The sequence below is a fragment of the Trachymyrmex cornetzi genome, unplaced genomic scaffold, assembly GCF_001594075.2.
Source record: "Trachymyrmex cornetzi isolate Tcor2-1 unplaced genomic scaffold, Tcor1.1 scaffold748, whole genome shotgun sequence".
NCBI classification, from domain to species: domain Eukaryota; kingdom Metazoa; phylum Arthropoda; class Insecta; order Hymenoptera; family Formicidae; genus Trachymyrmex; species Trachymyrmex cornetzi.
Window position 1 is genome coordinate 346,769 of NW_017300079.1, and position 18,002 is coordinate 364,770.

An 18,002-nucleotide genomic window follows, 5' to 3' on the forward strand; every position below is an offset into this window, starting at 1 on the left:
GTCCGCGCCCAAGCTCTTTCTATTCTAGATGTAACATAAGTAGTTGCGTGTTTAAATAGAATGTATCTATGAATTACTGCAAAACATTGATATCTCTTGTAATTGCACATTCTGAGTATGTTACGAACTCAAAGGTAGGAAAAAAATTAAATAAAACATCTATATATATTGAGTTGTAATAACCATTAATAAGATAATAATCTTGTTTAAAGTATAAATATGCGAAATGTTATCCACAACAGATTTTCTTTCACAATTTTATTAGCAAAATGTTCTTAAAACTGTCTTCTTACAAATTCAGCCTATCTTATTTCAATTCGGATCTTATTTGTATTTCTTATTTTAATATTTTTTTTCTGATTACCTTCAATTTTTGAAATCAAAATAATTTTATTGATTAATATCATGATACAATTAAAATAATTTTAAAAAACTAATAACATTGTCTTACAATCTTTGTATTTTATTATTTTGTCTAATATAATCAGAAAAGAAATTCTCTTTTCAAGAAAAATTTACATCTTAATTATACAATGTAGTAAAAAAAGATTTCTAATTTCCAGAATCCCATAGTACGTCGCTGCGCATGTTCGCCTGTCGCTTTCTTTTCATTTCGTCATTACGCCTATACAACCTGACACGTTAAAGACGGCCGCCATTCGAACTTTTATTCCATAGAAAAGAAACATCGAAGTTCACGATCGACTTTCACTCAGTCGCGTTTCTGATGTGCATTCGTTCGACTCTCCCTCCATTTCTCCTGTTTACTGAGATTGTCTTGAATATTATAATTAGTTTAATATAACCAATTAAGCTCAAATTTATGGAAAAAGTTGTTTTTGCGTTATGAAACCGAAGAGGCCCGAAAAAACTCCGGAGAAATACGATTGTCTGCATTTCGTGAAAGAACTTGGTGAAAAATTTTGTCGAGAACGAGGATATGATGATTTAACATCTATAAAGCACGAGAAAATAAAAATGTTTTTTTTTACTGTGACGATACGATTGGTTTATTATTCGCGTAATGACATCAAAGCGTACTGTTTCAATTATAATATATAAATATTATCAGAGTTTGGTATACAATAGATCATTTTTTTCCCACTCTAAGCAATCCTTGGAATGGGCGAATATAGCACCGAGAAGGGATTCAGACTCTGTACAGTTCGTATATTATTCATCATACAAATGAATAAACAAAGGCATTAAATCACGAAAACAAAAAACTCAGAAACGGATGAAAGATATCAATAAGAAATTAACAATACTGCAAGTTGAACAATTTTTTCGTCTGGCTTCGTTGTAAAAAACTTATGAAAAAAGCTTATAAAAAAATTGTGTTCAGTTATAGAATAACAACATTGAGAAGAGAAGCGTAATGAGACCTTCATGTTCGTTTTGTTCCAGAAATTATTTGATTTTGTAAAAGATAATAGTAATTGTATATACGTAATAATTAATAATATTTGCACTAAAGACTGCTCCGTTAATTTAAAGTAACTGAAAAATAGCTTTGAAAAAAACTTATATAATGGAAATCTAGGTTTATTATGATGTACGTGACGACTGAATGCAGCATTCAAAAGGCTTATATAAATTTATAAATTTATAGGTTATATGAAGGTTCATCTAAAATGTCCAGTCTATTACGCAGGGTGTTCGGGAATTCGCAAATCAGAATATCATAGCAAGAAAGTTTTCAAAAAAGTAAGTTATAAAAGTGGTTGCCATTTCTTGTTCCAAGCAATAATTTTTGAAATATAAGAGTATAAAACCAATAATAGATCACGATTAAACGATAACTTGTCCGTGAGTCACGTATCCATAGTGTTAGTGATCGCTAACTTCACGCGATCACTAACATTAAGACAAATGATCGTGTACGTCAATACCTATATAATTATCTTAAAAAATACCAATTACTTGAAATTATTACTTATAAATATGCATTGATTTATGACTATGCAAATTTTAAGATGAAATAATTCCATTTGTCATTGAAGTAACTTATTTAGCAGAATGTCTAAAATCAACGCATACGATAACTTTAAGATATATTTTTAAAAATTCTTTATAATATTTCATAAAAAGAACTGAATAATTGTCTGAATGTTGTCTTAAAAGCTTTTTAAGTTTTTAAATTTCGTTCATTTTTAATAAAATTACAGCTCTACTTAAATTATGAAGTTCGTAGCGCTATTTGTTCTGACCCAGTACTTACAGATCTATAACGAATATGATATCTAGATCGACATCTAGATCGATTTTCATAATCGGTTTTTATATTTAAGACAGACTTAAGTACTATCTTAAGGTATCATAAGTTAATTACAAATAAGTTAATTAGCATCGTGAGACATGATTTAAGATAAGCTCAAAATAAGAATCGACTATATGGAAAAAAAATAGATTGAGCGATTTTCAGCAAAGCGCTATAGCTTGCTGCGTGAGTTCAACATCTATATTATCTATAACTAAAAAGATTTCATGGTATAACAAAGAAATTATTTTTGTAAGTAATTATTAAAACCCAGATTAATGTTCTGAGATCGTAACTAGCTGCCCCGTTCTTGTTATATCTCATCCCCCACCGCCATAACGCCGTTCGATCGCTTCGTCGCTCGCTACGACTTTTGACGAGTGGGAAGAATCGTGAAGAACGCGCTACGGTCGACTCGGTATATCGGTCAGGGAATAATCCGGGCTCTAGTAATTATCAATATACTGATTTAATTATTTGTTACAATGAAAATTGTTACTGTAACATAAGTTTTATTTATTAAAGTATAGCTAAAGTATGCGCCATCTTAGCTAATACGTTTTATAAAAAATTTTGATTTATATATTGGATTGATTGTTGTAGAAAGCTATCTTTCGTTGCATTCTGCATTGACAAATAATAGCTATAAAAAATCGCTAATTTTATTCAGCTGTACAACTTTACTAACATAGAAAACTGGCTATCCGTATATTGTGACTGTAGATTTGTTGAATCGGTGAAGTTTTAGTTATTTTGAACAAATTTTTTTTACCGCATATATAAATACCAGTCCTAGGAAGAACCCGGTTTGTTTACAAATCGATTGCTTATAACATCGTTTGCCTACGTCACTTTTGCCAACAGTACGTTTGCGCACAAAAATTATTGCCTACGGCTCGATTGCTTACAAGCACTTTTACGCACAAATCAAAATTTCAGAGAAACAAAGTCACATTTATCTACATGTATTATATTATTGCCTACAGCTCGATTATCTACGCATGCATTAAGCTAAGTCCACAACCTTACTTTAAGAGACCGTAAGCCGTAAGCTGTAAGTTGTAAGTGACGATATATCGGCCACAATACACAGTGTAGGCAAATGTGACTTTGTTTCTGAAATTTTTACTTGTGCGCAAAAATGTAAGCCAGGCCTCTCTCTCTCTTTGTGTCCAATTTGAGCTCCGGAGCCAAAACGCAAAGCTACACGGAGAGAATTTTCTTTTAAAATTTACCCTGAAAATATGGTGATTGTGGTACAATACAATATTTTAAAGATTTTTACCGTCCACTTCAGTAAAATTGATCAAACTTATTTTATACTTTACTGTAGTTTTATTAATGAATGAGAGAGATTTATATTAAAATTCTTCGAAATACAATGTTGTCCCACGACTGTCATATTTTCAGGGTAAATTCTAAGAAAAAATTCTCTCCGTGTATCGACGCAAAAAAATTCAGTGTGTGTAAGATTTCAGGGACTGTAAAGTGTTGATACACATCTGAGTGACGCTTATCAACACTTTATAGTTTTTAAAATCTTACATTGAATATTTTGAGTCGATGACTGCGTTTTGGCTCTGGAGTTTAAATTGGACAGGCCTGCGATGTAAGTCAATCTCGAGCTGTAGGCAATAATTTTTGTGCACAAACGAACTGTCGGCAAAAGTGATGTAGGCAAACAATGCTGTAGGCAAAAGGAGCCATCTCCCGGTTCTTAGTATCATGGCACGCCACGTCAGATGGGTTTCATGCAAAATCTTTTGTTCGATTGAAACGCAATAAAAACGATTTCCTCGCGTTTCACGTAGTTCTGTCTTGTGTTAATGTTTCGTGCTTAACAAAACATTCCGTCTGCTCGTTTACGCTAATCACGGATGACGTAGCGATGCAACCACGCATGCATTACCGGTAAACATGGCTTAACCGACTTTGCATGCGCACTCCGGTACGCATCGGAAGGAGCTCTTGAAAAATTGCCTCGGCAAACATCGCTTTCCGGTGATGGACGATGGAATGTACATACTACGTAAATGTGTGTATATCGCCGCACCGCGTTGACGAGAACGTGAGCTGTGAGTCTTGTTCAAATGTTACGTATCTGCATTGGCTTCGAGGAACAGCGTCCTTCGCCGAGAGGATATTTGCTTTTTCTTTACTTGGCGAAATATTTGGAAGACGACGTATCCTTCTAACGGGTTGCCCTCCAGTAATACATATAGGAAAGTGTATACGCGGCGGTATATTGCTGTTTTCTCACTGCAAAAACGACTGTGTAACGTTTGCTTTTCCACACTAATAAAAATATGCGTTTGGAGAATAAAGTATCTATAAGTTGTTGCATAAGAATTACACAGAAGGAGACAATAAGATTTCCAACAAAGCGCATTGGAGTCTGCTAAATAAATTAAACTATCAAATATTTTGAACGCACGTCCTTGTGGCATAAATAGATATATTTTTGTTGGTTTGCACAGATCATCTTTAATATCATTAAAAGAGATGACGAAAACATTGATCTTGAGTGCATCGAATATTCCTAAAAATAAATTAAATTAGCATCCTGTATAACTAATATCCTAAACGAATCGATTGCGACATGAATAAGCTTTATTGCCTCGCACAGATTATCTTTAATAACAAAAGATGAGGAAAACATTAATTTCGAGCCATTAAATTCTTCTAAAGAAAACACTAAGTATAAGCGTATTCAGGCCTATGACGGTCAAAGCTAGATCTTTTTTGCCTAAATAATTCCCAGTGAATCATCTATATCCTATATATGTACATGCATATATATCATATTTTTGTAGTTATTCAAATTGCGCGCCGAAATTTTTCCGGACTTTATCTAACGCAATTAAACTACTGCAATAATATCACGAGTTAAATTAAATTGACAATGTGCTGGAAACCTTAAATAAATTTATTGCGAGAAATATTACCTCGGCCGGGACTTGAACCCGGATCTCTTGTATTCCGTACGAGCGTCCTAAGCCATATTAGACCACCGAGACCTTAATAATATTCTCCGCAATAATCAGTATATGTAAGAACAATAACGCTTTTTTGTAGGCAGCAAAAAATTTTAACGTGCAGTTTGAATAACTACAAAAATATGATATACATATATGCATGTACATATATAGGATATAGATGATTCACTGGGAATTATTTAGGCAAAAAGATCTAGCTTTAACCGCCATACACGGAGAGAATTTTCTTTTAAAATTTACCCTGAAAATATGGTGATTGTGGTACAATACAATATGTACATATATAGGATATAGATGATGCACTGGGAATTATTTAGGCAAAAAAGATCTAGCTTTAACCGCCATAGGCCTGAATACGCTTATACTTAGTGTTTAATTCTTGTCGGTCCGAATAAAAAAATCTTCTAAATAAATTAAATTGGCATTTTACAATTAAAATCCTCAATGAATCAGTTGTTTTTGCAACATCACGACATGAATATGCTGGTTAATTCGCATAGATTATTTTTAACATCATCAAAAGATAACGAAAACATCAATTTCGAACACATCGAATCCTCCTAAATGAATTAAATTGACATTCTGCATTCAATATCCTGAACGAATCAGTTGTATTTGTTGCGACACGAATATAATTTTGTTGGTTTACACATCGTCTTCGACATTGACAGAATGACAGGCATTGATTTCGAAACAGATGGCTCATCAGGTTAAAAAGAAATCTGAACGCATTCAGAATACGTATAATTTTTTTATGAATGAGAAATTATTCTATGTATACACTGTTAAAAATTTCATGAAATTTAATATATTTTTAAGTTACACAATTTAAACTTAATTTCATAACATTACATTAAATTTAATGTACTTATAACTAAAAAGTATATTTGTGTACATGTACACGAAATTTAATGTATTTTTTATGGAAATTTATAAAATTTAATGTACATGTTCATTACATTTAAGTAACTACTGTAACTTAATTTTCAGTTAAATTGTTCATTACTTTTAATTTCGTTCATAATTACGAGCTCTATTTATATATAAAGGAAGCTCGTAGTTATATTTCTAACAGTATATATTTAAAATTTTTGAATAATATATAATGTCTAATTGCCTCTATAAATTGAACGGATAACACAATATTTTTTGCATATGTACATATGGTGAGCGCAAAAAGTACTTATATACACAAAAGAAACCTTTTAAAAAAACCTTATTAGACAAAATCTTTTAGAACATGCATATTAATTTACAAAAAATAAAACAGATTATACACTTCTCAAAATTATTTTACCTATAAAAAGATATGTAGTAATTAAAATATAGAAAAGAAGATAATATTATGACCAGTGGTTCCAGTAATAATGGTTCCTTTTAATATCTCCGCTTAAGTGACTAATTCTAGTGATTACTTACGGAATTATTTGTTCGCTCGCTATTACATCATGACGTTAAAATGCGCAATAGCCAGCATTTACCATAACGCATTTTTATTTTCAAGCAGTTCGAAACGTTTTTAAGATATATTTTAGCATTTAATTATACATACTCTCTCATTTTTCGTGAACTTGAGCATATTACCACATGAATATGTGTATAATTGAGTGTGCTGTTTGTTATTTAATACTTTATTTGGCTGCATATATTTTGAATTATACAAAGTTAAACAACAGCAAGGCATTTTGCTAATAATGTGATCCTCTAAGCGTGTTGATTGCTGCCTCTCTTTTTCGAGACTGTCATATCAAAATAATAATGGATAAATCGAATATAGCTCTACTGGTCATCTATATATTATATAGGGTAAGGTCACTATATAGTTATATATAATTCTTTAAAAAAAAATTCATATTTTTTTTATCCAGAACAAAAAAATATCAAATAATTATATATAATAAAATATCTAATAATTATAATTTTGATCATAAAGATTACATTAGGGATGATTTTATTTCATTTCAGAACCGTTTCGTGTGTTTTAATTTTAATTAAATGAAGTAATGACAATTATATCTACAATTAAACTCTATGTAACCAATTTTTTTATATCTTTTTGTGTAAGACCCACATTACCACCCCTGTTTCTTTTATATTACTAATAAACATATTAAAATCTGTAAACAATTTATTGCGAAAATTATTACATCGCTTGGGAATGGAACCCATCAGATCTCTTGCATTTGAGAAAAATACCATTTCGCAAACCTCTTTAGTTTATATTAGGACAGAATATACCCATTATATAAAATTGCTAATTAACGCTTTTTTTTTTATAAATTCTCCCCTGTACGAATATTTTTTACATTCACTCTGTACAGATTGTCTCAAGAAGAAAAGTCAATAAAGATATTGATAAAATAAAAAAAATTCAAAATAATAGATTCGATACGGAATTTAAACAAATTATTTGATTATCATAAAACTTGATTTTAGAGAGTTTTTAATTGCGAAGTAATATCAAGTTTCCAGTTTTGCTTTATTTGAAGCTCATCAATGCTACGTAAACAGTCAGTGTTCTGAGAGGTATTAATCATTTTAAATAAACATTCATATACGAACGTGTGTCCTATTCCGAAGTTAAATATGCAATTATAAAACTATTGTTAAGAAAGAGATGCCCCGTACTTTTTCTAATAATTTAGTGTTCAAGTAATACATTTTTTAAAGTTTATAATAAATTTTAAAACATTCTACCGTTCAAACTATTTATAGCTCGTGAAGTGTTTAAACACAAATATCAGAGAAAAAAGTCATTTCTGGTCAAAGCGAATCTTATATGTCCGTATCAGATTGTGAAAAAAAAGTGTGAGATTTTTTTTGTTAAATTATTGATGTTGGTAAAAAAAAAGTTGCATAAATTTATTAAACCATCCGTAGAACAATGTAAGATTTTTAGAATCGGACTTTTAATCTCGGAAAATTATGCATTTTTTTTGTACGACTAATGATTTCAACGATATAATCATTTGAATCTTAGCATAGACGACGTTTTTTATGAATTTCTGCAACTTACTAATTTGCGTCAATACACAAAAAAAGATGTTACATTTTTTTTCGCAAAAGACGTCTCATATTTTTATCTGTAGTAATTAACATATTAGCAAAAAATTTAAAAAAAAAATAAAATAACAATGTTTCAAAGATGCCCGGTTTGACGTGGAATGCCTCACAGATTGTAAGTATTATATATATTAATAAAGTTATTTAAGGAGAAACCATATAAAGTATTAACTTACTTTCAATGATATATACAAATTCAGTTGTGTTAATTTTTGCCTTTGTGTTGTTTTTTTTATCATCCTGCCAGCTTAAATATTAAACTATCAGCGTCACTGTTTTTTTTTTGTTTGGAAATGATACATAATATAAAATTGTTTTTGGCAGTACAAAATAGTACAAATTCAATCGTATTGATTTCTGATATTATTTTTCTTCTTTTCTTTTATTTTGAATTGGTTCTGCTACCTTGATATTAAGTCAGCAGCGCCACGATTTTTTTCGAAATGGCACACGGTACAAAATTATCATTAATGGTACAATTTAGTACAAAATGAGTACTAAAAATTCCGATAGATCCGATTTGATTCTGCTGATTTGGTCCTGCTAGCTTTATAGAGCTAAAAAAATTTTTATCAGATATGTATACTTGTTATTGCAAATAATAATATCACCACGTGCCTCAGTAGTCAAATTCGGAAAACGTACGCACGGAATTCGAAGTTTCGGCTAAAGTGATATTTTTCGCATATTACAGGTTTTTAAGATGCTAAGTCAACATTATTATTAAATCGACAATCAATTAATTTATAATGAGTATACAAAAAATTATATTCGTACAGAAAAAAAATTCATGTTTTTAAAAAATTTTGAAAATTCTACTCGAGTTATTTGATGTCCTAGAAATGTACAAAATTTTATCAAAATAAATTAAAATTGATTTCTTGATAACTTGAAATTTTTTGAAAAAACAAAATTTTTCCTTCAACTTTATGAGGCGTCCATTTATCAATTACGATTCCTACTTATGAACACAATGTTTAGAAAATGTGAGACTGTGTGTGTGTTTTGATGTGTACGCCGAAATCAAATTTTCAATCAACGTTTTGAGGCATTTCTTACGAAATGTTTCAGTAGCATTTAACGACATAGTCTCAAACATTTCCATTATAATTTTCTAGAGTTTGTAAAATATTTAATCAGCAGATATTTGCCAGGTTTTTACAACGTGCTTTCAAACAATACAACCATCAGTAAAATTCTCCATAAACAGTATAACAGTTGTGATAAAGCTATTCATAAACAGAAATAACACAATCTCTCACTGATAATTTTCACCATGGTGCACGTATCCATCTGTCAACGTGAACGATGTTGACGATCGCGAATTCGCCTTGTCCACGTACAGGTGATAATGAGCGAGGCGACGCGATCGACGCAAACGCAAATCGGCTAATCAATCAAGACAACTCACGAAAAAGGAAGAGTCGTCTTTAAATTCGGCGCGTTGATTCGTAACGCGCCAAATCGCGAATACGAATTGGATATAGCGTGAATTGAATCGATAGAAACAAACGTGGCCTCTTCCTTACAGGTGCAAACCCGTAGAAGAGATGGTGGAAGTGCTCTTGGATCGAATTGACGGCCAGGAGGTAACCATCGTTGAGTCGGATTGCATACCAGACTCGCCGACAGAGAATTCACCGGTCAATGAGAAGCTATCGCCGATCCAGGAATTTTACTATGGCCAAAGTGTTTTCATCACCGGCGGCACCGGTTTCATGGGTAAGCTGCTCATCGAAAAGCTTCTCAGAACGTGTCCTGGAGTGACATCGATTTACTTACTGGTACGTCCGAAGAAAGGCAAGGACGTACACCAACGTACCGAAGAGATTTTTGATGACACGGTGAGTCTTTAAATTACTTTAGAAACAAGTGAACTCTGTCCTTATCGTATTTGATAAATTTTTTAATAGTTATATTTTGAATCGTCTATATATATAAATTTTGCCTTGATAAACAGATAATTTTTATCATTCAAATCCATAATGTCAAAATATCACAATTTGAGAAAATAAATCAAACATTTTTATTGTCTACATCCCGTAACAAATTTCTACGTATATAATATGTGCGTCATCGATGGACACCAAATACTTTGACATTAGAGTTTTATTTATCTTCGAAACTAGAAAATTATTTCTTTCAATAATCCACTTTTTTATTATCTTATTGAATCGATATATTAATGAAATAATGACTTTCTAAATTTAATTGATGAGTTGACTATTACTTTAATTTACGCAGGTATTTTCAAAACTTAGAGACGAACAGCCCAAGTTCCGATATCAAATTGTTGCTATAGCGGGAGACTGCAGTCAACCGAATCTCGGAATATCTGCGCAAGATCGGGCCACTCTTATCCGGGAAGTTTCGATTGTTTTCCATGTCGCAGCTACGGTTAGATTCGACGAGAAATTGAAATTAGCAGTGCCTATTAACGTCAGAAGTACAAGAGACGTTGTAAATCTCTGCAAGGAGATCACGAACTTGAAGGTATCATAAGGCCCAGATGTTCAAAAAAAGAAAAACTATAATGAAATATTTTATTATTCGTCCAATTGACCAGCGCTTACTTTAAAACAATATTTTCATTTAATTTTAATTCAAATAACGCTCTGATGAAAACTTTTCTTATAATTCTCATGTAATTTTTCGGAATTTCTATACAATTCGAAATTTTTCAGAATGTATAATTTCTGTATAAAGTTTATAACTTTTTAAATAATATCTTAGATTTTTTTTATACAATCAGTTACTAGAAATTTAAAATGCCTATTACGGTCGAAGCTGGATCTTCGTTGTTTAAATAATTCAATCTTGAATTACTAATATATACTATATATGTACTTGCATATATACCATATTGTAGTCTTTTTCACACACACAAACTGCGCGCCGAATTATTTCTCCGGACTAAATAAACGCAATTAAAACTATTCTAGCAATCGCGAATTAAAATTGACAAGCAATTTAATAATTTGCTACCATCAATTAAGCATCATATATTATAAAGATGTTAATATGTTAGAACTGTTAATAAATTTAATTCGCGATTACTAGAGTAGTTTTAATTGCGTTTATTTAGTCCGGAAAAATAATTCGACGCGCAGTTTGAAAAAGACTACAATATGATATATATGCGAGTACATATACACGTACATATACATATTTTCCAGTCTTTTATACACGTATCAACTGCATATGCAAATTGTCCACAAAGTGTAATCGAGGAAAAGTTTTATGACCCGCCAATGGATTCCGATAAACTAATTGCGTTGATTGAATGCGTTGAAGATAAATTGGCTGAAGACATCACTTTGCAGTAAGTGAAATATTTTCAATTGAATTCTTTTAGTGCACACGGAGAGAGAAAGAGAAAAAAAAACATTATATTCTAATCTTTACAGATTATTAGGAAAATGGCCTAATACCTATACTTTTACGAAAGCAGTTGCCGAAAACGTGATCAGGAAGCAAGCTGATGATCTGCCGGTCGGCATTTTTCGTCCTGCTATTGGTATATAATATACATAATTTATTATTTTTAAAATTATATAATAGTACAATGGCTCAATAATTTAAAAAACAAGTTAAAAGAAAAAGGGCTACGAGCCAGAAATTTTACGTATAAAATAGATAAGTAAAAAAATGTCTTAATAAATTGATTATAAACTTTAATAACCTGTCGTCTAACAACAATTAATTTATTAAGACATTTTTTTACTTATTTATCAATTTTATACGTAAAATTTCTGGCTCGTAGCCCTTTTTTTAACTTATTATTTGTAGTTAAATAAGAGAAATCCTCTGTTCGATCAAAGCGGATCTTAATATTTAAGTTTTCTTAATTATGTATAAATTTATATACATATCTGATTCTGCAAACTGCGCGCTGGAATCTTTTTTTGCAATCTTGAAACGCAATTATGAACAGAATTAAAATATATAGTATACTACTTATTAAACTGATAAACTTAATTTATAATGCTAATAAGCATCTTTATAAGAATATCAATAATCTAAATGCTAATGAGAATCATAAATCTGAGAATAAGTTATTATACAAAAAATATTGCCTTAGCTACTAGGATTCAATTACCGAGACTAGTAAGGATGCCATTCGAATCCTGGCTGAAGCAATATTTTTCGCGATAAATTATTTGTAGACTTATGATTCTCGATTTATAATCTGTAATTACATTTCAATCGAAAAATATTTCGGTGCGCAGTTTGCAGAATTAAGTACGCATACAAATTCACACAGAAGTATATTTAAATTTTAAACACTAACATCCGTTTTGATCGAATATAGGATTTCTTTTATTTAATTAGATTTATTTTTATCAATCAAATTCATATATCATAATTATTTATTATTTTAACATTTTTGAGGCTTCCACGGGTGCTTTCTATATAAAGGTTATGCGTTTCGCGGGTTTCCTCCGTGATACTGTATCAGGTATCAGGCTGCCTCTCGCCCTGATGAAGTGGACTGCAAGGTTCGCGAAACGTTGGCATCTCAAGAATGGATCTGGACACGGAGGAAACCCGCGAAACGCATAACCTTTATTTATTATTTTTATTCATAATAATATTCAAAATTAGATAAAATAGAATTAAATCATTATATATTAATATTATATTTTAGTATGTAATATATAAATCAAAATATAATAAAAGCTCTTGGTACGAAATTTGTAAGAAATCTTTTTTAGAAAAAAAAAAAAAAACCGATTTGAAGATACTACATTATTATAATAATACACAGAAAAAAAGACTATGCTTAAATCAACCATAATATATTCATATATAAGCAAAAATATTATAATCTTGCTTCAAAGATATCAATCTTGATTTGATTGAATTCGTATTGATATAAAATTTTTAATTGAGCAAATCTTGAATTAAGTGCAAAGTAATGCATCAAAATAAATTTAATCAAATCAAGATTAATATCTTTAAAGTAAGATTATAATATTTTTGCTTATATATGAATATATTGTGGTTGATTTAAGAATAGTCTTTTTTCTGTGTAGAGATAATTACATAATAGTATTAATAATTTATATAATAATAATAAAAGATTATATCGGCAACAATAAATTTAACTAAAAATTGCATAAATTTGTTATTTTATTTTCAGTGATCTCAACATATCAGGAACCGACACGAGGTTGGATCGACAATTTATACGGTCCAACAGGAGTTGCTGCCGGTGCTGGAACTGGATTGTTGCGATCGATCCATTGTGATGGCTCGGTACACGCAAACGTGGTACCTGCCGATTTAGCAGTCAATGCTTTAATTGCATGTGCATGGGATGTAGCGAACGATCAAAGGTGTGCATTATCATTTTTTAATCTTTTCCTGCATCACGTGCAGTTTGACGTCAGAATGACAATATACATATATATATATATATATCGTCCAAAGGCTTTAAATAATAAATTTATGTATCAAGTTGAAGTTTTTCATATTGATGAACACTGAGAGAGTGGCTTGCTGAAGATATGGTAGTTGTGGTACAATACAATATTTTAAAGATTTTTACCACGCACTTCAGTACAATTAATTAAACTAATTATTTTATACTTTATTGTAGTTTTATTAATAAATGAAAGAGATTTACATTAAAATGGCTCGAAATACAATGTTGTCCCACGATTGTTATGTTTTCAAGGTAAATTCTAAGAAAAAATTCTCCGTGTATAAATATGTGAATATATAATGTTTTATCATTTTTCAGAATAAACAATAAATCGCGTAGTGACGTCCCAATTTATAATTATGTGTCTACGGACAACCCCATAACTTTTGATGATCTAAAAAACATGTCATCAAAATATGGTCTCGAAATTCCTTCAACCAGGGCGGTTTGGTACTACAGTTTCAGAAATAATAAGCACAGGATAATCCATCTTTTTTTCGTATATTTTTGGCACCTACTTCCAGCTTTACTAGTTGATACCGCAACTGTCTGCATAGGAAGACAACCGAGGTAAGGATAGAAAGAATTATATAAAAGTTAGAGAGAGAGAGAGAGAGAGAGAGAGAGAGAGAGAGAGAGAGACACACGATAATGATTTTTCATTTTACGTATCCAAAATAAGAAAAAAGCCATAAATTAAAATAGCATTAATGTTAAAGAACAAAAGAGGATGCTCAAAAGACATTATTTAAGACGGTTTTAAAATAAGAACGAACTATGAATACCGTCCAATGTTTCGCGTTTCACACGGAGTAAAAGTAGGCGTGGTTTGGCCGAACTGCACACACAATAGGTCTGTTTTTTATTGCTGCACTTTCTGAACTGATACAGTGTAATAAGTTGAAGTGAAACAAATATACGCTTAATAAACTTATATAAATAAGCTTATTTATATACGTTATATAAGTATACCGGTTCAGAGTGCAGCAATAAAAAACAGATCTCATGTAATCTTTCCATCATGCTGCCAGCGGCTTTCCCTCTCCATTCTCACTGCCTCGCTCGCTCTCTGCCTCTCTCGCCACCGCGTCGTTATTTCGGTGAAAAACTTCAAACATGATTTTTTCAACTTTTCTTGCCGATAAAATAGTGGAATTTGGTAGGCGATAGATTTCATCATACTCTAAATGAATTTATAGGTTTCAGAGGTTACATCTCTAAGACAGAAACCCCCTCTATGTCGTGGGTATCCTCCTTTCATTTATTGATATAAAAAATCCTATAAAATATTTTTTTAAGAATAGCTTTTAAATGAAATAATGTACAATTAAACAATTTGGAACAATTTTTAGCGATTGAAGATGATCATAAAAGAGCGAGTTGTCTTTGACTTTTTTGTTTTCATGATTTTACATTTATGCGCAGAGCTGGAATGGTTTTGTAATAATAACTAACGTGCAGTGCTTAGTAACGTCATTATACTTTTATTAGGAAAGTACCTAATACTAAGCACTTTGCATTACTTATTACAAAACAGTTCAAGTTTAAAGTCTTGTGCATAAAAAAAAATAATAATTGCAATATGCGGGGATTATGCGCACTCCTGCCTGAGACATCAGCATTAGTGATCACCAACGATAGACGTTGTCTGTTATTAATCTCATGACTTAATGGCAGAATAACCATGACCTACGCATCACGCATGCAAGACTTGCGTATTGATAATCCAGTAATCTCCAATAAGAACACAGCTATGTATAGAATGCTGCGGCATTCTTATAAGCAAACAAATTTTAGATGAAGGAATTAAGTAAATTTTTAATGTGAATGCGTTTTCATATTTACCAAATTTAATTTTACCGTTAACATGAAAATTACTTTGTGTCAGGTCGAAACGTTTGTTTATAGATTATATGAAATTGTTATGTAGCTCGTAGCTCCTTATTGTTTTATCTGATTTTTAATCATTTGAGCCATTTCTTTTTCTCTTCATATATTTTTAATTATTAAAACTTCTTTCATATGGAGCTATTTTCCCGGAATAGTATATAGAATATTATATAGTATAGAATATTAAAAATATTTTTCCTGTTACTTCTAAGTTTGAATAATTTGGTTAAAGAATAATCATGAATTAGTTTTAAAACATCTAAAATAGAAGCTGATTCTATATTCGCAGCATCAAGTAGACCGTAAACTAAAACCATCATTGATAATGAATTAAAATATATAAGAAATTATATTGCCATTTTTGCGCTCCTTCAAAGTTTGTACATGAGGCAAGTGCCTCGCTCGTCATACCTTTATCCCGGCGCTGTTTATGCAGATCACTGTTTAACACAGATTATGTATTAAAGGTTACTTAAGGTTTATAAGAAGATACACAAATTTATGGATGTGCTGAACTATTTCTCCACGCAAGAATGGAAATTTACCAATGATCGATTACACGCGCTGATGGGGAAGCTCACATTCAAAGATCGTGAAAAATTCTATTGCGATATACGAGATGTCGATTGGAATGTTTACTTCGAAACTTATATTCGCGGAATAAGGGTGTATCTCATTAAAGATCCCCTAGATACCTTGCCGCAGGCACGCGTCAAATGGCAAAGGTATGAAGTTTTCAATAATCTTTGGAAAATATCCTTTATAATCCACTTTTCTAATCCTTTTCATTCTAACATTTTCATAACAAACTGAAAATTTTCATTTAACTTCTTGTCTTCTATCTTTTTTTTTGCTACTTTGTCTCATATCTTATATTTAAAATTTCTTTTAGTTTATTAAACAAAATAGAGGCAAATCAGCATATTTTCCAAGCTGTACTCTGATATGTTTTTATTCTTTGTTCTTTATTCTTTTTCTAAAATGTACTTAATATTGAATGAAAATGTTAAATTTTAAAACTGTGAATTAAATTTACATTAGAACTGTATATCTAATTTCATTATTTAGTTACAAAAACAACAAACAGATAAGAAACAACTCTTATTATAGATTATACTGGAGTCATCAAGTACTGAAACTCATACTGGCTTACATCGCCATGAGGCTCTTCTGGACGGCTATATCCACGCTCTTTGATTTTTTTTATCCAAAAGTGTGACAGAAATAGTAGGAATGAGACCGCGAAAATCCAAGACATACGTCTTGGAGATGCAGGACCGAATGGTGGAGGGTGATATCTTGTGTTTTTAAAGAAGAGGCGTGACTGGATTCTCAGAGAACCGTGAAACTTTCGTCAGAAAGGTATGGAAGAATTAGCAGAGAGGCATGTCGCAAGCCTATATACAAAACAGGCTAAGTATTGCGAAACGAAAATGTAATGTGCGAAAATGTAATGAGCGACATGTGATAGGGAGAGCGTAGAACAGCAACAATTTAATCGTATTCTCGTCTCCAATGATCTTCACACAGATAAAACTGTTTGTAAAAATAAGACGTTACCTTACGTTCAAAGTAGGCTTGGTAGATGTTATCTGAGAGAAGAGTTTAACCCTTTCGATACTAACGATGACTATAGTTGTCTAACGTTGAACACCCGCTATGTACTAATGACGATTATAGTCGTCTAGCGTTGAACGCTCGCCGTGCACTAATGACGACTCAGCTTAACAATTTTTTAAGTGTTATTACTATGGCTAAGGTGCATTTGATGCTACAAATGCTTCGAAGCATTTGTAGTGCCAAATGGACCGCACCCTATAAAACATGTTAAAGTATTATTTCTTTTCACCAATACTTTACATTACACAGTAAAATTTAATTGTTAATTATATTCCTTCCTCGATGAAGTGACGTTCGTGTCATAGTTGTCCCATACATAGTGACAGTGTACTCGAGATTCGACTGTCCGTACAGCGGAGACATACCTAGTGACGAAAAATAAAGCCGTATCGAAAAGGTTAACTTGGTCGGCGCTCGGTGCTTGTTTCGCAAGACGCATTATATTTAATTTTCGATATTATAAGACGCAACGGTATAGAATATTATATCGCTTATTTGTTACAATAACGACATAACTCGAAAATCAAAGTTTTCTAAAAAAATAAGTTTTAATGTTTTGAATCATTAAAACGTTATATTAATTTTAAAATACAACTTTAATAATCAATAAATTCAAGGCAAACGAGAGTAAACGCAGTAATTGGAGCGTGATATTCTTACAAACAATTTTAATGTTTGTTGTTCTTATAAATGAGATTCGGAGATTCCATTCGTATAGATTACGAATGGAATCTCATACGTTTTG

At 31.2% G+C, this 18,002-nt stretch overlaps 1 protein-coding gene across 1 annotated transcript in view; it reads left to right on the forward strand.

Moving 5' to 3' along the window:
- The window catches only part of LOC108768091 (putative fatty acyl-CoA reductase CG5065), a 33,652-nt gene extending 15,909 nt beyond the window's left edge, over window positions 1–17,743 (forward strand). The window contains exons 2-9 of the mRNA XM_018518369.1: window positions 9,851–10,163; window positions 10,564–10,812; window positions 11,496–11,641; window positions 11,727–11,836; window positions 13,463–13,658; window positions 14,066–14,317; window positions 16,105–16,362; window positions 16,748–17,743. Of these exons, the coding sequence (XP_018373871.1) occupies window positions 9,870–10,163; window positions 10,564–10,812; window positions 11,496–11,641; window positions 11,727–11,836; window positions 13,463–13,658; window positions 14,066–14,317; window positions 16,105–16,362; window positions 16,748–16,856 (1,614 nt within the window). The 5' untranslated portion in view covers window positions 9,851–9,869 and the 3' untranslated portion in view covers window positions 16,857–17,743. The remainder of the gene's footprint in view (window positions 1–9,850; window positions 10,164–10,563; window positions 10,813–11,495; window positions 11,642–11,726; window positions 11,837–13,462; window positions 13,659–14,065; window positions 14,318–16,104; window positions 16,363–16,747) is intronic.
- The last annotated feature ends 259 nt before the right edge of the window (window positions 17,744–18,002 follow it).